This window comes from Onychostoma macrolepis, chromosome 13 (genome assembly GCF_012432095.1).
Source record: "Onychostoma macrolepis isolate SWU-2019 chromosome 13, ASM1243209v1, whole genome shotgun sequence".
Lineage (NCBI taxonomy): Eukaryota > Metazoa > Chordata > Actinopteri > Cypriniformes > Cyprinidae > Onychostoma > Onychostoma macrolepis.
The window spans coordinates 2,312,397-2,336,748 of NC_081167.1; the positions used below are offsets into that span (position 1 = coordinate 2,312,397).

The 24,352-nt window shown below is 39.7% G+C and overlaps 1 protein-coding gene across 1 annotated transcript in view; it reads left to right on the forward strand.

Annotated features, from left to right (window-relative positions):
- Positions 1 to 24,352, forward strand: part of dst (dystonin) — a 168,406-nt gene that overhangs the window by 97,098 nt on the left and 46,956 nt on the right. The window contains 25 exon segments of the mRNA XM_058795815.1: positions 151 to 239; positions 354 to 462; positions 1,068 to 1,317; positions 1,320 to 5,617; positions 5,738 to 5,884; positions 6,091 to 6,306; positions 6,394 to 6,543; positions 6,712 to 6,945; positions 7,836 to 7,988; positions 8,468 to 8,701; positions 8,872 to 9,156; positions 10,448 to 10,987; positions 11,557 to 11,733; positions 12,890 to 13,013; positions 13,290 to 13,498; positions 13,947 to 14,264; positions 14,704 to 14,870; positions 15,167 to 15,323; positions 16,420 to 16,546; positions 16,664 to 16,720; positions 16,872 to 17,107; positions 17,366 to 17,495; positions 17,699 to 17,898; positions 19,642 to 20,137; positions 20,703 to 22,171. Of these exon segments, the coding sequence (XP_058651798.1) occupies positions 151 to 239; positions 354 to 462; positions 1,068 to 1,317; positions 1,320 to 5,617; positions 5,738 to 5,884; positions 6,091 to 6,306; positions 6,394 to 6,543; positions 6,712 to 6,945; positions 7,836 to 7,988; positions 8,468 to 8,701; positions 8,872 to 9,156; positions 10,448 to 10,987; positions 11,557 to 11,733; positions 12,890 to 13,013; positions 13,290 to 13,498; positions 13,947 to 14,264; positions 14,704 to 14,870; positions 15,167 to 15,323; positions 16,420 to 16,546; positions 16,664 to 16,720; positions 16,872 to 17,107; positions 17,366 to 17,495; positions 17,699 to 17,898; positions 19,642 to 20,137; positions 20,703 to 22,171 (10,572 nt within the window).

Consider the following 24,352-nt stretch of genomic DNA (forward strand, 5'->3'; position numbering starts at 1 on the left):
ACATTTATCCGAGTTCAAATGGTTAAATGGCCTACAGTAGATGTTGGATTAAGTGGTTTTCGAAGGGCAGTTAAAGTCATCTCAACCGAATTGTGATTTACTTAACACTGTGCTTGTAAAGCTTTATTGACTTCCTATGTTTTATTATAGATGTCACTGGAGGAGATGGTGACAAAGAAGGAACAAATTGGAGAAGCATTGAGAACTACCCAGCTGATGCTAACCAAACACAGTGACAAGTATGTTATGCCAACGGAAGGGAAAGCATTCACTGAGAATGAATGGCGGCTGTAATAGCATTGTTTATTTGCATGTCTTGTAAATTGATTTTGTGAAATGTTTTCTTTCACTAGAATGACTGAAGAAGAAAAGCAAGAAGCAAAAGAACAGCTGAAATCTCTTCATCAAGCCTACAGCGAGCTCTCTCAACAGTGTGCAGATGCAGCTTCCTCAGCCGATCAGGTGAGATAAAGTTATTCTGCCACTGCCAACCCAATGCTGGTTATATATGGTGGTTATTGTGTGTGAAGTGTAAACACTTTCTCCAACGGCATGACTAACCTTTGTTTTGACAGCTTGAAATATATAGCATGGTAAGACTTAAGTTTCCAAAAGCCTCAGCCACTTTAACCCTTTAATTCCACCACTGCGAAGACGAAGAAAGACTTTGTGTGTAACTGAAAACTTCATAGTCAACTGAGTATGCTGTAAACATACATTGCATGCCAGCCACTCTCACTCTTTCTTCACAGCAAACCCTGAGGACATTCTTTTTGTCTACATGGGGTTCAGCACACTGCACATAATAACATAATGCTCAGCGTGTTTTCTCTAACTGTGTTGTTCTACAAAATACTAAGAGTTCTGTTCACAGATGCATGTAAGCTTTTTTTGTGTGCCATTTCTCTTGCTGATGACTTGCACTGTTGCACACGAGCTAGTACAATCCATGGACTGGGTGAGTATGTTTGATCATTTTTATAACCAATATTGCAATGAAAATGTATCTAGTGATCATGTTTGAACATACATTTAGAAACATCCTGATTTCTTTAATCTCTTTCCAGGCACTGCAGGTCATCCAAGGGATTCTGGATGTTGAAAGTGGAGCTGTCATGTCTGTGTGTTGCTCAGTGAACAACGGCCTCATCGACCAGAACACAGGACTTGGTCTTCTAGAGGCCCAGCTTATAACCACTGGACTCATTTGGCCTGAACAGCACTTGTACATGGACTTGGAGGATGCATTCAAGAACAAACTTGTGGATGACTCGATGTGCAAGCAACTGCAAGAGTTGAATGAAGCTAAAAAATGTCTTAAAATCTCCAATTTGCTTTAGAACCCTTGCCGGTTATAACAGCCCTGGAAAATGGGGTTATATCTGAGCAAACAGCTATAAAGATCATTGAAATCCAGCTAGCGACTGGAGGGTTAAGACCGGCATACACTGGTGATATTCTACATCTGGAAAGGGCTTTTCAACTTGGCCTGATACCCGAGTCACTCTTTATCCAGATATTTGAGAGGAAGGATACTTGGAAGAACTTTATTGACCCTAACACTGCAGAAAAAGTCACACTTAGTCAGCTTGTGCAGAGAAGCATCGTGCACAAGCTGACAGGACTTCGCCTGCTTCCAGTGAAACGTGGAAAAGATGGAAATATATCCCTGACGTCTGGGAGAGAGATTAGCATTCTGAAAGCCATGCACGAGGGCATCATTGATAGAGAGACCATGTTTCGGTTGCTGAGCACCCAGTTGTTTGCAGGAGGCATAGTTGACCCCAAAACTGGCCAAAAGCTGACTGTTGAGGAGGCCTTATCCGAGGGTCTGATCGATCAGGACACTGCAAGTGAGATACTGAGCCATCAGGCCCAAAATGGTGGCATTGTTAATCCTTGCAACAGGTCGAGACTTACTGTCGATGAGGCTGTCCAGTGTGATTTAATAAGCTCCAGCAGTGCATTGTTAGTCCTGGAGAGACAGAAGGCCTTCATGGGTCTTCTTTGGCCTAACGCTGGTGAAATTCTCTCTTTCTCCACCTCTCTTCAACAAAACATAATCACAGACAAACTGGCGTCTGAGCTGCTGTGCAACCGGCACAAAATAACAGCCTTGTACATACCTGAAACCTCTGAGGTAGTTGACATTGACTCTGCGGTGAAGAATAACTTAATTGAGACATTTACAAAAGAGTTGTTGAAGACAATAGAAATCCCAGATGTGTTCCCTGATATAGATGAACTGAATAACAGGTTTTCATCCTGGCTGGTAATGAAGGAGCTTCAAATCGATGGATCTTGTTCAACCGGTGAAGAAATCAGTGATGAAAACAGCACAGATGCACCATCTCCCTCTGCGGCGAAACAGTTATTTGTGTCCTACCTCATGATGAATAGCTATATGGATCCAAAGTCAGGCCAAAGACTGTTAATCTTTGATTGGCAGTTAAATAAAATGGCTAAATTACTCTTTGAAACATCAGAATCAGAACATGTAGATGAGATTAGCAGACTTCATATGAATGTTTCAGAAGAGTCTCAACTGAATAACAACATTTCTGACAATGACAATGCTTGTCTGAATGCCGATTATAGTGCTTTGGAAGAATTGCAAATATGTGAACCAACAGAAGAAGAAGAGCATGAAGTGGTGAATTCTAAAGCATTACAAAATTGCCTGAAACCTACTCTACCCTCTGAATCTGTTGAAAATACCATAGAAACAGATCGCAAATGTGATATTTTCCTAGGCGGTATTGAAGATATGACTGTAACTGAAACCAACAATCTCCCTAAGGACAAGTGCCAATCAGACATAAGTGACATAGCTTCCCCTCAACCGTCGAAAGCAATGCAGTTACCACAAACAACCGTTTCTATAGCAGCAACTGCCTCAAGTTTGTGCTCGATGGAAGTGAATCCCGAATATCATGATGACAATAAAGACAAGGAAAAACATTCAAAAGACTCCACACTATTGTCCAGTGAAACAACCAGTTATACAGAAATGCCCTCTGAATTTCCACATACAGAGGTTGTGTGGGATGACAAACTTGAGAGAGATTATGCCATCCATCTTCTTAGGACACAAGTAGAGGAAGGTGGGATTTTAGATGTCACCTCTGGAAAACGGTATGACCTTGAAGCTGCTCTCGGTAAAGGCCTTATTGATGAAGAGACTGTCTTGGAAGTACTCGCACTGCAGCTTCAAGAAGATGGTTTGAAAGAGAATGAAAATGCTACATTGTCAGTTCTGAACATTTCTGTCAGTAAAGGCTGCATCTCAAGTAAGGTAGCACTACAGATCATGGAAAAGCAGAACCTTCTGGGTGGTTTCTATGATGCAGCAGCTGGAAAAACTATTAGCATTTGTCATGCTTTAGAGACGGGTCTGATTACTGATGATCTCAGCAGAAGTGTTCTCTCTTCAGAGGCAATCAGGAAGGCCATCATTGATCCAGAGGGAAAGTGTGTGCTCAGTGTAAATGATGCACTTCAGTCTGGGATGGTGGATGATGAAGAGGCTGAGAGGATGCTACATTCACAACAGGATGAAAGGGAAAACATTATGGTTCCTGACTTAGCAAAAAGAGGCCAGATAAGCTTGAGATCAGATGAAGCCATGCAGGTATCTACAGACATAGCATGTGTGAGCAGTAGTCAGGGTTCTCTGTTACCCACCATTATTGACACACCATCTAAAGGTCTTTCAACAAAAGACAATATGTTTGATAAAGTTTCTGAGACTAATGGAACAGGGGAGGATTGTGATGAACAATGTGGTAGTTTCAAGACTAGAGATTCCAAAAACGACATAGACACTACAGATGAAAGAGAAATAGGTTTCACTTTGGAAGGAAATGAGACCGAAAGACCACATAACAGCGTGGACACTTGTGTTGTTGATGATTCTTGTAAAACTCTAAGTCCTTCACCATGTGTCAGGCAGGTGGCATATCTTGAGACAACGGTGAGTCAGGTTGTTAGCCCAGTACAGAGTGACTCTGGGATATCATGTTCATCACAAAGTGATATTTGCTCTGAAGAAAGGAAATCAGAGAGTGTACTTAATCCTGAACAGGGATTCAACAGGTCCAATGTGGAGTTTGAAACAAATGCATATTTTGACAAAGGGCCTTCTGAGGGCTTAAGCACTTCACTACCAATGGTAGAAGATGTTGCACAAGTTAGAACACTTGCTGGACCACAGTCAAACTCATCTTTATGTTGCGCAAGTGCCACTATAGCAGAGGTGAATTTAAGTACTGATGATCAGCACACATTAGCTCAGAATTTGCTGAATGAGAAAGAGGAGGTGTCATCTCAGACCAATGCATCATGCAAAGCTAAATACTCCAATAATGTAAGCGAGAACCTAGATCATGAGCATTCTGTTGAGGATTCAGGTGTGTTTAGTTCTGAAAATAGAGTAAAGGAGATGGTTAAATATGAGGACATGACAGAAATGTTCAAAAATGCACCACAAACAGAAGTTGAGCCCAGTGCGGTCTATGCAGAAAGCAGTATTGACTGTAAGGTAGAACAGAATGATGGCATTGAAAACTCTGTAGGTTTCAAAGAATCTGAGAACACATGTCAGCTCAATTTGATGGATTTAGTTGGATCAACAGTAAATTCCGAGCAGTTACCACTTGAAATTGTTACTAATTCTAGTCAAGGTGATTCAAGTGCAGGTAACCATAACATACAGCACCCAAGTGAGCAAGGCATATCTTGTAATCACGTAGCCCCAAAGGCCACTACAAAAGATGAGTTAGCCAGATCATCTGAATCAGACTTTACAAGTGACAATGATACACAAGTAAAAGACTTGGTAGAAACGCTAGAGTCATCCTCGGGTCATTGTTCACAGGATATAATCGCAGAATTCAATGCTTTGCAGTCTGCCCCCCAAATTCCAAGTCCTTCAGTCAAAATCATGCTTGATCAGAATAACGAACAAAGTGGAGTCATCATCAACCAGTGTCAAGCTGGAGATACAGTGGTTGCTGAAGGTGTACACCAAGACGATCTTTATTTACCTCACATGGCAATGGCCGAAGATGAAAGTTTACCAAAATCAATGGGAGGCAGTGATTTAAAGTCTTTTTTAAATGAGTTAATCCAAATGAAGATGGATGGAGCAAGTATGGATGAGACTCGCAAACAAAAATGCCAAGCCATCGATAGCATTCTTGAAATTATTCAGCACCACTCTGGAATCTTACCAAACAATCATCCCAACTCAAATGAGAGAAGTGGGGATCCTGATATCCTCTTGGATTTGAAAAAACATGAAGAACCAAGAGAAGCTCAGAACTGGCCATCTGATGAGAGTAATGATGAACCAAAGCATCAGACTGATCTACTGGAGATGATTCAGGGGATCTCCACAGATAGAGATAAAGGAATGCTCGAGGAAGTGGATGGAAAGCCAAGCAGCCCTTTGGGAGACACTGCTCTGAGAGAAGAAAGCATGGAAGCCAAAAGCATTCCTGTTCCAACCACAGATGATGCTGCTGCGGATGACGTCTTCCACCCAACTGACTCTAACCACCTGGTCTCTATAGCAGAGGATCCATGCTTACAGCAAACAGACGGAGTCAAACCTAGAGTGAGTACTGATATTACTCTCAACTGAGTTAGATGCTGATTTGCAAAGTATTATCAGCTCTGCATCATCCAGATGCATGTTTTGGATGAAGGTGTAAGTATAATGGTGTACTTCTTGCAGAGATATTCCACCCAGAATTACTTGGAATGTGTTGGGAGGCTTCAGGATCATTGTGATACTCTTGAAGATATAAGAAGCGACTTGCAGACTAAGGGTCCGTTAGCAGAAGACATTGATGGGTTGCATTGTCAGTTAGAGGAAGTTCAGGTTTGTCACTTATAAAATATAAATCCTCTCTCTCAACTTCACAGAAATCCCCTTGACTCACAGACCCTATATACTCCAGTTGTTTGCCGGTGCCTTCTTTCTGCATGGTTATCTGTGCTGTAATCTATTGCTTATTCCTTTTATTCTGTCGCTCTTCTTCACAATTCCTTCCTTTTGTTCCCCACCTACTCCCACACTGTTTCTAGTCTCTGGAAGCACAGATTGCTGCTCTCCCTGACTTGCTTACAGCAGATTTGAGTGTAGCAGAGCAACTTCTGAATTCCTCTGATCAACTCGTTCCCACACAAATCCACCAAGATTTGGCCACAGTCTATGTAGATTTACAGAATGCTTTCACAGATGTTTGCCACTTGTCAGCTGAGCGAAATAATGCTATTCTGCTAGCCATTGAGACAGTAAAGGTTAGTAAAGACTTATGAAAAGAAAGCAAGAGTAAATAGAGAATGATGAAAATTAGATTCTCACACTTGTTCAAATATGGCTTACAGATCCATTTGGAAACCTTGTATCAAGATTTGCTAAGCTCTCTTGATAAGGTCTCAGCTTGTATGCAAGACAATTCTGAGATTGCGTCTAAGCTTGATATCATGGATGCTGACAACACAGGAATAATTAAGAACAAGATTCAGCAAAATAAGGTAAGATGACTTGTGTTATTTGAAAATATTGATAAAGTTGGCAAGGCAAAAAATGTAAAAATACAAGGCTTTTCATACAGTTAAAAAGTGATATTTATCTCCCACATCAAATGAAGTCACTATCTGTGTAACAGTTTTACTTAGTGTTTTTCATTGTTCCTGATTCAGGACATAGAGAAAGACTTAACCGGAACCCGACAGCTCCTGGAAGATGCTGCTTTTGATATCCAAAACTTCATTTCTGAGCATGCTCACTTCCTGAGTCCCACTCACAGCAGACACCTTCTAAGGGCTCTCAGCACTACCCAGAGATCCTTCAAAGAGCTCATGGACAGAGTCTTCACTCAGAGACAAAGTCTAGAGGTCCAGTTGGAGGTCCATGAGGATGAGACTCAGCAGCAGGTCTGAGAGAGATCGAAGAGATCACACTGACCGTTGACCTTTACCTAATCATGTGAAAATGCATGGTTACATATGTTGTTATTTTTATGTGTGACATATTTTGATATGAAGCATTGGAAAACTCATTGCCCTTAAAGAGGAAACCCAAAAGACCCCATGAAGTAGCTTCTGTGCAGTTTCCTTTCCTTTGCATTAACATACTTCCTTCTGAAACAAGAAACTGGTGCAGAACGTATTGAACAATCTGCTAATCTTGTTTAAAAACAGACAATAGTGCTGTGTTTAAGCCAGAGTCATTAACTTAATTTGCTACTTGCTGGTGGATATGCCCAAGGGTAATCGCTATTTTTAGTTATTTTTATCAAGTTTAGGAGCCTGTAGTGTAAATTTCAGCCTCAAAGCTGAAAAACAACAACTAAATTTTTTACTTTGTGGGGTCTTTAAAAACAGTTTTATAATGTTTTTTAAGACCAAATTGACTATTCATGAATGTATTATTTGTGTGTGATGTTCATTGCTGTGCTCTGTGTTTTGCTGAGTTTAATCACATGACTTTTTTCTATTTACAACACAGAAAAGCCATGGCTTGATCACTGCCACCAACTTACCTTCTTCTGATCATGTTTGCATTTTTCAGGCTGCCTGAACCAATACAGCTCTTACTACCAAAGGACCAACGTTTTATTCTATGTGGATATGCTTTCCAGCAGTAAAGGCAGCACTAACTCACCTTTCTTTACCATTGCCAAAATCCCTTTGAATGGCTGGCATGTTTACAGTATACTCAGTCACTACTAATGGTTAAATGCTCAGTATTTGGTGTGCTGCTGTGTTTTAGCTCTGTGGAGAAGGTTTTAGTTTTTCTTTCTAACTGAGTGTTTATGTGGTAGGCTGCTGTGGACAAGCAGAGGGAGTTTTCAGAAAAGCTGCAGGAGCTGTTTGATGATCTGACACAGACAGAAAACCGCCTCATTGGACACCAGCAGCAGGCTGCCAGTGCAAAGACTGTGGGAGACCTCCAGCAATACCAACAAGAGCATCAGGTACAACCTGGTAACATTTTCTACCATGCTTGTACACATAATACATACATTTGTGAGGTTATGGTGGTCTATGTTAAGCATCACTACCTGTGCTGCTGCTTTTTCTTCTGCTCAAGAAATCGACACATAACTGATCCCACACATTTATATAACAACCATGAAAAATATAAGGTCTGCTGTTAAACTTAAATGACCCAACACCAGTTTTTTAAACATCCTAGCAACACTCAGCCACAACACTCTAGCAAGACTCTAGCAACTCTTTAGTAAATGCTTAGCCATGCAACAACACAAATCAACCTAGCAATGCCCCAGCGATACACCCGGACAACTGTACCAACACCTTCACTAGTGCCTAGCAATGTGTTGGCAATTGTTGGGAATAGGTAACCCTTACCTGTGGTAAAATCACTGTAACACATGGCCTTGTGTGGCTTGTTGTGATGAATTTTGTTTGTGTGTCTATGTTGGTCTCTCAGGCTCTACAGAAAGACCTCCAGGCTAATGCCAGTGCGCTCAATGAAGTCATCAGTAGCACAAAGAAGTTTTTGGAGGAGAATCGCAGTAAACTCACTCCAGAGCAGGTATCGGCTCTTGAGAACAAGCTGGAGGAATTGAAGAGCAAAGCGAATATGCTTAACCAGAAGGCAGAAGAGTCAAGGAAGGATCTAGAGAAGGTTTTGACCAGTGCTATCAAGCAGGAGACTGAGAAGGTTAGAGGGGAAAAACACTTTCCCAAACACTATTCAACCAAATGGTTTCAAAAGATTGAATTTAGTCACTTCCTCCATTGCATTTAGTTTGTGCTGGCTCTAAAATGTATGTTTGTATACTTTCTTTGATTATTTTCTGTAAACCAAAGCTATTTTTCCTCTCTGTACAGGAGGCAGCTGTTGAACAACTTGAAGAGAGCAAAACTAAGATTGAAGGTCTTCTAGGCTGGATCTCCAACATTGGGAAAGAGAAAGAAATGGGTGGAATACAAAAGGACCAGATGGTTAAACAGAATGGAAACATGCCTGAGTACACATCAATGAAGGGAGTAATTGGAAAGGAAGATGATCCTAATGGAAATGCATTAGATACTACAGATAACACAAGTCTAAATGCTGGCGAAAAACAAGACGGTAAAGACCTGGATCTGGACCAGCAGTTTAACAGAGTTCAAGTAAGTACTTGATTATACTCAGTGGTGATTGAAAGTTTGTGAACCCTATAGAATTTTCTATATTTCTGCAAAAATATAACCCAAAAAAACAGTTTCAGGTCCTTCCACAACATCTTAATTGGGTTAAGGTCTGGACTTTGATTTGGGCTTTCCAAAACATTACCTTTAACCATGCTTTGTTAGAACGACTTGTTGCATGACCCACTTTCTCTTGAGATTCAGTTCATGGACAGATGTCCTGATATTTTCCTTTAGAACTTGCTGGTATAATTCAGAATTCATTGTTCCATCAATGATGGCAAGCCGTCCTGGCCCAGATGCAGCAAAACAGGCCCTGCAATCACCATGTTTCACAGATGGGGCAAGTTTCTTATGTTGGAATGCAATGTTTTCCTTTCTCCAAACACAACACTTCTCATTTAAACCAAAAAGATCTATTTTGGTCTCATCCATCCACAAAACATTTCTCAAATAGCCCTCTGGCTTGTTCACATGATCTTTAGCAAACTGCAGACGGGCAGCAATGTTACTTTTGGAGAGCAGTGCCTTTCTCCTTGCAACTCTGCCATGACACAATGGTTGTTCAGTGTTTTCTTGATGGTGAACTCATGAATATGAACATCAGCCAAAGTGAGAAAGGCCTTCATTTGCCGAGAAGTTACCCTGGGTTCCTTTGCAGCCTCGTGTACTATTACACTTCTCATGCAAAATGGAATGGAAACCAGGCATAAGACAATGATCTCATGTAATTTTCTGCACTAGATGGGAATTAAGTAATTTGGACATCTTCTTGCGTCACTTCTTTCTTTTGGAGGGATCTTTGTTGGTCTTGAATTAGTCTTGAATTTCCTTCAATATTTTGGTATCATTTGTTTCAGTTTTTTGGGGGTCATACTTATGCAGAAATATAGAAAATTCTAAACTTTCAATCACCACTGTAGCTGTAAATATCATGATTGATATCACACTATTAGTTCGACTTGAAACATTTCACTTACTGAGATTTTTCTTAAGAAAATGTCGTAGAAACAAGGGCTAAGCAATTATATTCACCATAAGATCATTTATTTATATTGGTGCATTCATAATCTGTAGACCCAGAATATTTAACTAAATGGTTGTTAACAGCCTAAATGAGAGTCAAGTGAAAAAGGGCAAAACAATTCGACAACACTGAATAATTATTAATAATGCTTAACACTGAATAAAACGCATTCGATTTGAAAATTCAAAGGAAATTGAATGGCAATAAAATGCTTTGACTCACTAGCTCTTGATTCTCGATTCACAGGCCCACCACCAGGAGATCTTGTCCCAACAGCAGGATCTGATCATCGCCACACAGTCAGCACAGGCGTTACTCGACAAACAGGCTCAGGTCCTGTCACCGGCTGAAAAAGACAAGTTACAGAGGGACATTAAAGAGCTGAAGGGTCGCTACGAGGCGTCTCTCACGCAGGCCGAGCAGCAGATGAAGCAGGTCCAGACTGTCCAGGAGGAGCTTCAGAAGTTCAAGGGGGACTGTGAGGAGTTTGAGACGTGGCTACAGCAGGCCCACGGGCAGACGGAGGAGCTCAGGGCGCCCGCCGCCGGTCTGGACACTTTGAGTAATAATCTACAGAGACAGAAGAGTTTCTCTGAAGACGTCATCTCTCATAAAGGAGACCTGCGCTTCATAACCATCTCTGGTCAGAAGGTGCTGGACGCAGCGAAGGCCTGCGATCACAGTGAATCGGACGGCCTGCCGATGGTTGATATGTCCGGGACTTGTGCTGCAGTGAAAGAAAGGCTGGACTCTGCCGCCAGTCACTACAAAGCCTTGCATACGCAGGTATTTCTGCTCTTTTTGGTCTTTATGTAGAGAATCGTCAAATCCTAGAGGTCACTGCAAATTAAAAAGAGAGAAATCAGAAATTCAGTTTTGCTTTAGAAAAAAATAAGCCTAACTGAATTCTCGGTCAAACTTTATTTTAAGGTCCAATTAACTCCTAATTTGGTGCTCATTAATAGTTAGTTAGCTAGTTGTTAAGTTTAGGCATTGAATAGGATTAGGGATGTAGAATATGGTCATGCAGAATATGTGCTTAATAAGTACTAATAAACAGCCAAATATGTTAATAATAGGCATGCTAATAAGCAGCTAGTTAATAGTGAGAATTGCTCCCTATACTAAAGTTTTAAGAGTAGCTTTGAATCATTTTGCTGGATGGGAAATGAAGCACTTTTTGATTAAAACCAACAGATGGCAGCATTTGCCTCTAAATTCTGCAAACGTTCAAACAGTATTCAGCAGTCTGTTATGACATTATTAAACCCTTCAGTCTTTCATATAAATAATAAAAACCTAAACTAATTATTTTAAATGATGCACTGAAAAAACATACGTCTGATGCATTTCAGTGTAATCAGCTTGGAAACAACCTGAAAGACGTGGTGGACAAGTACAAGAAGTATGACGATGCCAGTGGTGCTCTGGTGAAGTGGCTGAATGTCTCTGAGGAGGAGTCCAGAAGGCAGCAGTCGGAGCCTATTGCTGGAGATCCACAAACCCTACAGAGACAGCTGGAGGAGACCAAGGCAAGAGCATTATATCAGTATATTCAGTTCACAGAATTATGTCCAAGCAGCAGAGATCTGCCAGAGATCCTTGTTTTTTTTTTCTGTTTATTTCCTGGTTAAAATGTACCAAATGGTGAACATTGTATAGGTCATTCTCATAAATCACATTTTTTGTATTTTATTTGAATATTATATAATCATATATATCAATGCTACTACATCCACCTGAAACTCATGACAGCATAAACTCTCAGTGCTGAGTGCCAGAAAGAGTTCAAGATGTCATTACAGTCTAGTCATCATACAGGTGACATCTCCAGCTGCATATCCATTACTCTCTTTGAAACAATAGAGCTACAGTGGAGAAAAACAAAACTAAATATTTATTTTCCCAAAGATAAAAAAAATTCATACAAATTAAAAATAATATTTATTATAAAGAGCAATATGCCTAATCAATATATTTTCTTTAGACATAAGCCAGAAAGTTACCTAATGTTTTTTTTTTTTTTTCAATTTAATTTCACCATAAACAAAAGCTGAACTAGCTATGAAAGTATTATTTTCACTTAAGATAGAACTAAAAACAGCACTCTGGTTTTTAAAGCAAAACTACTATTTAAACAAAATTGTTTCTTTATTTTTTTTCTAAGGAGACTGTTATTCGCTTTCAGAAAAACTGAACATACCAATATAAAAATGCACTTTAAATAAATGACACAGTCATTTCACCCTTTATTCAGTGTATTTATAGCCTTTAAAACATGACACAACACAAATAACTTGCAGTAGCTCAGATTTAATTTGCTCGTGGTGTATTATAGCTCGCTGTTCTTGCAAAAGTGGATACAGAAGCAGACAATGCTAATCACACTTAAATAGATTACTTCTCCCATGATGCACTCAGACCAGATTCGGCTGAGCAGCAGCGAGATCAGATACACACAGAAAATGTATTCATGTTGCATTTCTGTTCTCTAGGGATGTACTGTATAGTACAACTGTCTTCTGACCTTGTATGCATACAGTATGTCCTTATGCTAAACATAAACTGTGTTGTATGGCCTGTTGAGATGGATATAGAGCACACACAATTGATGTTGTGCTTTTAACGTAATCAGTCCATCGACTGCAGTCCTATTAGTGGAGTGTAATAAGCATTGGTCTGTTCCAGAATCTTCAAGGGCAAACAACGTCCCGTCAGGCTGCGGTGGATACGCTGAGAAAAACAGCTGATGCCTTGATCAGCGCAGAGGGAGACCTGCTGTCCAATCCAGAGGAGATTCAGGAGACAGTGGGTGAGCCAAAAAACTCACTAAAACATGTCTGGGTCCCATTTCACACCAGAAGTATAGGGCTTCTACCAAAGAAAAAAAAAAAGCTTTTTGAATGAAGAAAATAAAGCCTATTTTAAGATCATGAAGAATTTAAAGCAGTATAACATATACAAAGATATTTAAAAATGGAAGTTTAAATTATGTATGATTAGATGCTAAAATACTGTGATCAGTAGTTTCTTTTCATAAAAGATTTTTGGGAAGAAAATCATCCATTAAATAGGTTTCTGTTTGTAGATGACATCGTAGAGAGATATGACAACCTGTCGAAGTCAGTGAGTGACCGCAACGAGAAGCTGCAGGTGACCCTGACGCGCTCCCTGAGTGTGCAGGACGGCCTGGACGAGATGATGTCCTGGATGGAGAAGGTGGAAGAGAGCGTGAAGGAGACGCCAAAAGTGCCGCTGGACTCCAGCGCCATTGCAGATTCACTTAGCAAGGAGGCAGTATGTGACCTTTGACCTGTCATTCAAAGATACTATGTATATTACAAAGCGAATACGTAACCACACAGAAAAAACTTTTATGCACAATTACAGGGATAGTCCATCCAAAAATGAAAATACCGCCTCATGTTTTTCCAAACCTGTTTGCATTTCATTCTTCTGTGGAACATAAAAGAGTTTATGAAGAGTATTGGTAACCAAACAGTTTTGGATCCCATTCACTCCCATTGTATCAGTTTGAAGAAGAACTTCAAGATTGACCAGTGCCAGTCAGAGATAGTGTCTGGGAAATTATTTGTATTATTTCTAACATTCCATTTAGTGCTGAACTTACAGACTTCACCTTTAATAAACACAGTAATGGCATGACCGCAAAAAAAAAAAAAAAAACAGTGGTTAAAAACATTGTTAAAAAATGGGAGGAAAAACACATGTCCATTTATTTCAGGCTCTGGAGCAGGACATGTCCAGCAGGCAGAGCAGCATCTTGGCCATGAAGGCAAAGGTGAAGAAGTTTGTGGAGAACGCTGAGCCGGCCACTGCCGCCCTGCTCCGGACTAAGATGGAGGGCTTGTCCCAGCGGTTTACTGACGCCTCTGAGCGACACAAGCAGAAGGTGGCTCAGATGGAGGAGCTCCGAGACAAGGTGGAGCAGTTTGAGAAGACATCTGAGAAGGTGCAGCAGTTTGTGCTGAAGAGCTCACAAGCTCTCTCCGAGACAGACGGACCAGGAAAGAACGTCACTGAGCTCTCACAGCTCCTCAAGGTGTGCTGCTCACTCAGTGAACACGACTGCACTGCTCCTAAACCCAGTGAACTACATATTTTGATCGGACTTTTATACTTTTGGTTCATGTCTGTTAGCTTTGAGGTCCAAATATATACTGAATGCCCTATGTGTCGTCCATAAAGCTGAAAAAATTGACCTATAGTGATATGAACACTAAAAAGTACAGTCGTTTTCTTCTAAGAATGCAGACTAAAGAAACTGATGACTAATTTCAGGGTGATTTTTTTTTGTTTTTGTTTTTTAACCAATAAATAGCAATAGCAAATACATTAAAAACATGGCTGTGAAGCTATTATTAAAAACGGGATGGACAGCGAGACAGCTCTCTATATTTTGGAACAGAGACAACCTGTCTATGATCAGTTATCTCTTCATGTTCCACATGCTGAAGTTCTAATAAAACCTTTATTTGTAGGACACAAATGCAGAGTTAGCCGAGCACGCAAAGGATGTGGAAACGCTCCAGAAACTGACTGAGGAACTCAGCAAGCTGGGTCCAGAAGGAAGCGCAGCTCTTCTTCAGAGCAAGATGCAGAACATCTCTGACAGCTTTAATGCTTTGAAGGAGACAATTACTGATAAGTACGTGATTATTAAGTAACAGCACTTAGCAAAAAAACAATACTTAGGATAAAAAAACTCAAATTATGATATTGTCTTATTCCAGTGGGTCCCATTATTTTTTATATACTTCTCTTGGCTCTGGCATATGTCTCTGTTATTCATTTAATTGGATAAAGTGACGCTAGAACTGTTATAGAATTAAAACCACGTGCTGTCATAATGGAACAGTATTACAAGAAATATTAGTTACGCTTTTGCCAGATGTCAGAGTATTTAATAAAACTCTATATGCATATGTATCCTATGTATTGCAGAAAAGAGGAGGTTTCATCCTGCCAGAAGCAGCTGCAGGAGTTCAAAGCTGCCGCAGGGGTGTTAATGAAATGGCTGGAGGAGACAAAAGAGCAAGTGCCAGTGCTTCAGCCCAACTGCAGTGAACAGGGCCTGGGAACAGACCTGCAGAAAGTCAATGTGAGTGATGGATTTAACTTTTCACCTCTTATTGTTGGACCACAAAACCTTCGGCATAGACCGATGGTGTAAATGAACAGAAAATAGCTAGAAGAACACGCACATCTCACTGTGTATGGCTGATTCTTCAGTTAGGGGCACTTTAAACTACTTAAAATCTGTTTGTCAATTTTTGTTGACACATTTACCACATGTCCTGGAATGGAATGGAATAGATTTTGGGAAAGGAATGTGAGCTGACATGAATTTTTGATTTATTGTGTGTAAGATGAACATTTCTTCCTATTTTTGGATGAGCTAGGTAAGCTGTGGACCTGCTAATAAGCTCGTTAGCAGTCAGTTAATTATCAATGTATTTAAATAAATATTTTTTATTACTTTTTAATACATTTTTGTCTCTAAATTGCAATTCTCAGATACTAACGGGCTTTGTAATGACACAGTGTAAACATGCTATCAAATTAAAGCCATTTCTTTTGTTCAAACAGAGACTTGTCATTTCCATTGTTACCAGATTTTTGGTTATAAATGTTATACAAATTGTTTTGTAATATGATAGTACCAACAGCATTATTTATAGTATTACAACATATTTGGTTAAAAAAATTGCAAATTGCATTGCATTTTAGTACTTTTTATGAAATTACAATAGAAGAAATGTTTGTCTGGGAAAGAACCCCAAAATAGAATCATTCTAGCAAACATTCTATCACACTGATCAGTACTCGTAAAACTTGGGAAAAAGTAATCAAAAACTCCAAAAGAAAAAAAAAAGAAAAAGGTTTCCAGATTTTTAAATCTTTTTCCATCCCTCAGAATAATTTTGTGCCTCGTAAAATCCTGTTAAGGAACTGACAGGTTTATTTGAAGAAGGATAAACAGTAGATCATGTATTTGCGCACATTTCTGTTTTAAAGTGTTTCTCCCAGGAAGTGTTTCTCCAGCGTACTAAATCTCACTGCTCACCATTCAAGAATGTGTGTGTCATGTTCCAAAGGTCAACAGAAAATGATGAAAATGTCAAATTGTCTCTTAACTCTAAATAAATGTTAAAGTTTTCAAATGACATTTTCTGGTCTTTTTATGTTGTCTGCAGGGCTTACTGGACGAATGGACCTCCAAAGCTCCTGCAGTCCAGGATATAAATAGCAAAGGATCTGCTCTATGTAGCCTAATCAGTGTTTTGACATCACCGGCCAAAGCCAAGATACATCACAACTCAGGTATTGCCAAGGAATATTTTAAGATTTTACATGTCTCAGTTCTATATGATCACTCATTAATTCCATCTAGCTTAAAAGCAAACAGATGGAATGTCTTTTCTCTCTCTTTCTCTTTAGGATCAGCTGTGAGTAACGGTTCTGGGCCAGGCAGCCATTCCTATCTGACAAACCAAGGTGAAAGTTCATACTAGTTCATACTAGTCATGCTTTTTTTTTTTTTTTTTTGCTGCTGCTGTGACCAATAACTAACACTGTGGTCAGTTTAAATTTATGCTATACTGCCTATTTGTATAAAACTATAAGCATATACTTTATTTTCCATTAGAGCTGATGCTGGTTCAGCAGAACATGTCCTGCATTAACAACGATTATGAACATCTGGGGGAGCTCCTGAAGGCCAGGTCCTCTGAGCTCAGCGATTTGTTGAAGAGAGTTCAAGGCATCCATGAACAGGCTGAGTCTTTACGTCACTGGATGGAAGACACAAAGAAGACAGCAGCATCATTGAGTAACCATCCATCTGGGAAAGATGCAGTAAAATCACAGATAGAGCAACAGAAGGTAAATTCAATGCATGACTGCGGATTATTTGAAGGTGGTTGCCAGGCTGTTCTGGGAATGCATTCCCATATTTCAGGCTATTCTACATAATTTCACAGATTTTCCTCAACAATAATTACTGAAAATCTGAAAAGACTGCACAAATACTGTGTCAGCCTTCCCATAAATTATACATGGAAACCTTGACAGTATGTCATCATAAGATGATTCCTTAAGCTATAAGCATTGAAATAGCTGATTATTATGTCTGTCTTGCAGGTCTTTGAAGATAATATGAAACAAAAGCAAGTGCAGCTCCAGCAGCTCAGGGAGAATCTGCTCCGCTTAATCGAGGAACACCCTGATTCACCCGAGGCAGAAAAGTGGAAGCACATGCTGGCACAGATAGGTATGCATCCATCACATCCAAAACCAATCATCTACTTTTATCTGCTCATCTGTGTGCATGGCCAGGTGCAGATTCACACACTTTTCTTCTGCACCAACTGTGAGCTGAAGTGAAACTCCTATGAAAGCTCAAGCTCTGAATCAATGCTCGACTGAAGTGAAGCTGGGAGTGATAAAATGATGTGCGTTATGCTCCACACACAGATGCAGGATGGGAGGAGGTCAAGGGCACAATGGAGATCCGGAAACAGCACCTGGAGGAGTCGTCTCGCATGCTGGAGCTCTTCCAGACGACCCAACCTCAGCTCTCGCAGTGGCTGCAGGAGAAGGAGTTGATGATGGGCGTCCTGGGGCCTTTGTCTGTGGACCCAAACATGCTTAACACACAAAAGCAGCAAGTCCAGGTACTGGCAGTCAAACTGTAAACATACACTGAAAGAATTAATGCCATATATTATAAAAATTTTGAGTTCATTTGCAAAAACAGATTACTCAAAAATCGTGTTTTTACATTGTGCATTCCAATTAATCGCAATCAAACTGCAGTTGGGTTATTTTGATTAGGTTAAAAAATAACTAAAAATACAGCTAACTAACACAATAAAACACAATAATAACATGATAGCATAAAAAAAATTATCTGTTTTTGCAAATAAACTCTTCATATAACTTCATATAACTTTGTTATTTTATCAATGTTATTAAAGGGATAGTTCACCCAAAAATGAAAATTTGATGTTTATCTGCTTACCCCCAGGGCATCCAAGATGTAGGTGACTTTGTTTCTTCAGTAGAACACAAACGAAGATTTTTAACTCAATCTGTTGCAGTCTGTTAGTCCTATAATGCAAGTCAATGGGCACACAATCTTTGAGAGAAAAAAAAAAACATGCACACACAAAAACAAAGTCACCTACATCTTGGATGCCCTGGGGGTAAGCAGATAAACATCAAATTTTCATTTTTGGGTGAACTATCCCTTTAAAAATACGATGTATATTACAAATAATTGGACAAATACAATAAAGAAAGACAAATGAAATAAGCTATAAATAAACTATGAATTTTTCTGGTACAGTAATTTAAATACTTAAATGTAAAAAAACAACAACTGCCTAGTCTTCTGTATTAAATGTATGTTGATCACTGTTAAAGCTGCTGAAGTTATTCAGTCAAGAGCAGTGAGGGAATTTCTCTGTCTTTTTGTTTTTCAAGGGTTTTTGCACTTAATAACTCCTAAGCGTTTTCTCATTCATGCACGTTTCATTATCTCTCTAACATGTCAATAACATTAAGCGTTCTTGTGTTATTTACATATTACACAATACAGCAAAGTCTCTATATACAGTATGTATATATTAAATTAAATTTGTCATAATTTTCTCATCTTCATGTTGTTCCAAATCCATGTGACTTTCTTTCGGAGAAGAGAAAAGATGTTTTGGAGAATGTTCTTGCTGGGCTTTTTCTGTTCTAAACAACAAATGTGATCAAAGGCTGCCAAGCTTTAAAAAAAGACAGGAAAAAAACAACATTAAAAGCGCCATAAGAGTAATTCATATGAACAGTCTTTTGTCTTGAGAGGACTTGGAATATAGTACACTGGTCATATGGACATATGTATCTTTTGGTCACACTTTATTTTAAGGTCTGATTCTCACTATTAACTAACTATTAGCTATGACCTCTGCCTCAATTAACTCCTAATTACCGCTTATTAAAAGTTAGCAAGGTAGTTGTTAAGTTTAGGTATAGGGTAGGATTAAGGGATGTAGAATATGGTCATGAAGAACAAGGCATTGATACGTGCTTTAGAAGTGCTGATAAACAGCCAATATACTAGTAATATGCATGCTAAGCAACTTGTTAATAGTGAGAAATGGACCCTAAACTAAAGTTTTACGATGCTTTTGTGTTGTATTTAGAGCTTTATAGACCTTGGTACAATGAAAACCTGTATGTAACATTTTTTGTGTTTCATGGAAGAAAGCCAAACCAGTTTGGAATGATGACAGTATTTTCCTTTTTGAGTGAACTGTACTATTATGTTACAAAGATGTGACATACTGTACTATTTCTAATGCAACTGAAGATTAGTAATCCCTTAATGCCTATTACTTAATGTCAAATGTTGTTTCTTTGATTAGATTCTCCTCAAGGAGTTTGACAGCCGCAAGCCTCAGTACGAGAAGTTAACCGAAGCCGCCACAGCAATCGCTTGTGCGTCAGAGCAGCAAGATCCTGCTGTAGAGCAGGTTAAAGAACAGCTGGCATCTATTTCCCAGAAGTGGCAGGCCCTGACAGGTCAGCTGTCTCAGAGACATGCTCTCATTGAGCAGGCTGTCGGTAAGACCACTCAATTCCAGGAGCTCTTGCAAAGCCTCAGTAAAAGTGCCATTTGCCTGGAGACTGAACTTAATAACCAGCAGGCCCTCAGCACACAACCTGATGAAGTCAAGAAGCAGATTGAAGCCACTAATGCAATCCTGGCTCAGCTACGAGAGGAGAAGAAGAGGCTGAAGGAGGCAGAAAGCGTCTGCTCTGAGCTCTCTGCCATGGTGACTGAAGAGTATCTCAGAGCAGACTTGACAAAACAACTTGAGGGCATCACTAAACCATTTAGACAACTTGAGGACAAAGCAGGTATTGTAGTTTACTTCAGATACTCTTGTCGTCTTTCTGTAACATCACAGAATATGCTAATTTTCTATTTGCGCATAGCTGAAAGCTGAGCAGATGTCCTCAGACTTTGAATGCCCCTTTTTTATATAAAGTCACATGCATCCTCTGACCTGTGTGTGTTCATTTATCCAGTATTTAAGTATCAAACTAAACTGAATACAGTTTAGTAAGATTGATTCAATTCCACTGATCCCCCCAAAATCAGTGTGAAAAATGCAAAAAAAAAAAAGAAAAGGCAGATTCCATCTGTGCCTCAAGTGTCAAATATTATCCATCTATGACAACCAACTCATGACAAGACATGCTTGGTTTTTATTTCTGTTGTATAGTGTTTAGTGTCCCCACAAACTGCACATACTGTAGCTCTATAGCAAACATTAGCCATGTTCCAGTTGGTTGTGATTTTTGCTTGCTTGGCGCTTGAGACTTGCCAAGTTATGCCCTGCTCAGACACAGTATTACATAATTGTGATAACTGTTGAGACTTCTTATCTAACATTCTTATATTTTACCTTGTGTCCACCAGGAAAGAGGATTGAGCAGCTCAACTCAGCCTTCGCCAGCTCCCAGCAGTTCCATCAGACATCGAAGGACTTCCAAGCCTGGCTGAATCAAACTCTGCAGGAGCAGTGCAAGCCACAGCCCATCTCTGCTAATGCAGAGAAGTTAAAACAGAGTCTCAAGGAGAACAGTACTGTCCAAAAGGCCATTAGTGAGCATGAAGAACTTTATAACACCATCATTAAAGAGGGAGAAGCTCTCCTCCAGAGCACAGAGGGGGCAGAAAAAGTGGCCCTTCAGGGACAGCTCTCTGCTCTAAGGTCCAACTGGGACGATGTGAAGAAAAGTAATGCTGAACAAGCAGGAAAGCTTCAGGGGGCCTTGCAGAGGGCACTGACGTACAAGGAACATTCTGAGAAACTGAGCTCATGGTTGCAAGAGTGTGAAGATAGCGAGAAGAACGTGAAGCTCAGCGTGAACTCGGTGGAGATCGAGGGGTCCCTCTCACAGTTGAAGGTCATCCAGAAAGACGTTGACAAGCACAGAGGGCAAGTTGTGATGATGAACACAGATGCAGACAGCCTCCTGGAGGTAGTCACATCAGATGGCGATTCGGTTAGGGAGGAGAAGGCAACCATTGGTAAAAGAGTGGATAAGCTGACAGAAGATTTAACGCTCAAAAGAGAATCATTAGAAAATATCTCACAGAAGCTGAAAGAGTTCAACGACTTACAGAAGGAAGCCAAAGGCCAACTGGAGGCTGCCAGAAAGCAGCTCGATTCTCACTCGGCTTTGGGTGTCCAGGCCTACAGCAACAAGAACTTGACCAACATGAAAGCTCAGCAGAACAGCTTAGAGGGTGTCCACAATCAGATTGAGCATCTCAAAAATCTGGCACAAAGTCTTGTGGTAGATGCCTCAGAGGTGGAAGGTGTGACAGACCTTCTTCTTCAGGCAGACAGCTTGGAAAAAGACCACATGTCAATTACCAATAAGGTAGAGGATGCTTGCTCCACCTTGGAGAACAAACTCCAGGGCATTGGACTATTCCAGAACAGCATTCGTGAAATGTTTACGAACTTCACAGACCTGGACGATGAGTTAGATAGTATGGCTCCAGTAAGCAGGGATCTTGACACCTTACGGGATCAGCAAAGCACTATCAAAGACTTTGTTGCTAAACTTCAGGATCTGATGACCAACACAGCCAACGGCAGAGACAGTTGCAAGAAGATGCTGGAGTCAGAGGCCTCACCAGATCTCCTGGGTCTGAAGAGAGACTTGGAAACCCTGGGCAAGCAGTGTGGAAAGCTGATGGACCGAGCCACGGGTAGAAGAGAACAGGTTGAGGAGACCCTCAGTCATCTGGAGGAGTTCTGCGGCAAGGCGCAAGAGTTAACCCACAAACTGAGCAGTGCCGAAAAACAAGAGGAGTCCCAAGGGTCTGTTGGATTGGAAACAGAAGTCATTAACCAACAACTGGAGGCCTTCAAGGTAAAATTAAGATTCATTACATGTCTTGCCTTGTTCTGTTCACATTCTAGAAGATCCATAGCAGTCACTGACATTTTAAAGGACTGATATACTGCGAGTAAGAACTGTGAAAATTGTCTATCTCATGTTTAATGGAAAAAGTAATAGGATAGCCTTAGTGTAAATTAATATACTTTTTATTCCCAGATGACATAATTCTCAAAAGGCTTCACTAAAAATAGTAAAACTACCTTTAGTTAATATGAAGTAGTCTCACACATTAAAGGTCAAGGAAAAAATGCTAGCTTTGCATTTTAATATGAAAAAGATCTGTTTCTAGTACAGTGGCTCCCAAAATTATTTGGACAGGTGAAGTGTATAATTTATGCACTACTTGTCGGACCAAAAAGAGTTTCAAAAATATTGTATCATGAACAAAATGTCAAATCAAGTGCCACTTTTTAAATGTAAAACATTTTACAAAAAAAAATCTGAAATGTATTATATGTGAGTTATAAAAAAAAGGGGCCAACTGTTTTAGGGGCAACTTTTTATTGAAATATCAGCAGAGTTTTACAGGAGGATCTTGCTCATGATTTATGTTATATTTTGGTCTGTTAGCCACGTGTTAGACCCTTCAGTTCAGTATGTCCGTGGGCATCTGGTGCTAACAAAAGAGTGTCAGCTGATGGGGCATTGTTGCGAATATTGCGGTGAGTCAGCTGGGGGCCAGTGGGGTGCCGTGTATCGTAGCGGCCCAGTGAAAGGTAGTGGGGTCTTACTTCTGCTCCTTGCCCTGTTAGCTATGCTAGAGCAGGCTTCTCCATTCAACTGCAAACAATAGGCTTTTTAAGCTCTCTTATTTTTAGCTGCTAATTCAATTTTTTTCTGAATTTGGACCTGCTATATTAAAGATTCCATTGTGCAAAATATTAGAAAACTGATTATGCTATATTTAAGTTAGAGCATGTGGTTGCATGTACTGCATATTTATGATGTTTCTTTCAGAATCTTTAAATGAATGTTCTGGGTTTAATAAAACATGCCTTTATTGTTAGTTACCACAGTTAAGTTACCACAGAAAATCATTTCTTTTTGATAAAAAAAAGAAAAGAAAAAAAAGAACTGTTGACAGTTATACACTCACAGCAGAAGTGTATATTGCACAACAATTTCTGTTCGTCTCACTGTAGTGATTTTTATTTTGACAAACTGAGAGGTGAATTGAAATGATTTTCTGCGCCACAGATGCAAACGATAGAGATTAACCTGTAATTAACCAGCAATATTTTTAGAGAAGTTGACCTCATCTCTCAAAAATTACATCTTTGTCTTGGTCAGTTTGGATTCTTGGACCTTTTTTACTCAATATTTCAAGTGGTACATCATTTGGAAAAGTATGCAGCTGCAGGAATTTCTGAATTGTTCAGATGCTCAAACATGTAGCTTATTCACCCAAATACTGGAGCAATGTGTTCTTTCTTTTCTTTTGCTATGGCAACACAGTGTGTTTCTTATCATAAACAAAAGACCTGGAGTAGATTTCTCTGTACTTGTTATAGTTTAATTACTACTAAAGGAAATCAAAGCAAATACTAGGATGGATAATATTTTGGTGTTATTACAACAGTGATAGACAACAATGTGATATTTACAATATCAGTCCTGGTTAAAACCATTGTCAAGACTTAAAGTGGGATAAAACATCATTCAGAGAGCCTTTAAACCTATATTCGGACATTCATATGAATCAAACATGGACACCCATGCGCTGTGATAAAGCATCAGCTGCCGCTGTTCGTTCGATCATGTGGCCCCTTGTTGTTCGGGCTCCCCCATTCTTTTTGTTCTTTTCAATGTCTGGATGGATGATCACTGCTACATCAGCTGCTGCTGGAAAATCAGCTTTGTTCTCACTGATACGGCCATTAAACTCAGGAAAATGACCCAGATCGTGAAACACAAAGACAGGCATAGATTTTTCTGTCATTTAAGAATATACGTGTGTGAAGTTGCTTGTTTATCCATATCTCTTTTTTTCTTCAATTCAGTGGATTCATTTGTTAGTAAATCTAATATGTAAGGACTTAGGCTGTATGTCGGAAATCGACCCACAACACACTGCCATAGTGACGGTGAGGGTTACACTTGCAGGAGATGTTTGGAAATTGAAAAATCTTCTTTTCCACTACTTAGACATGA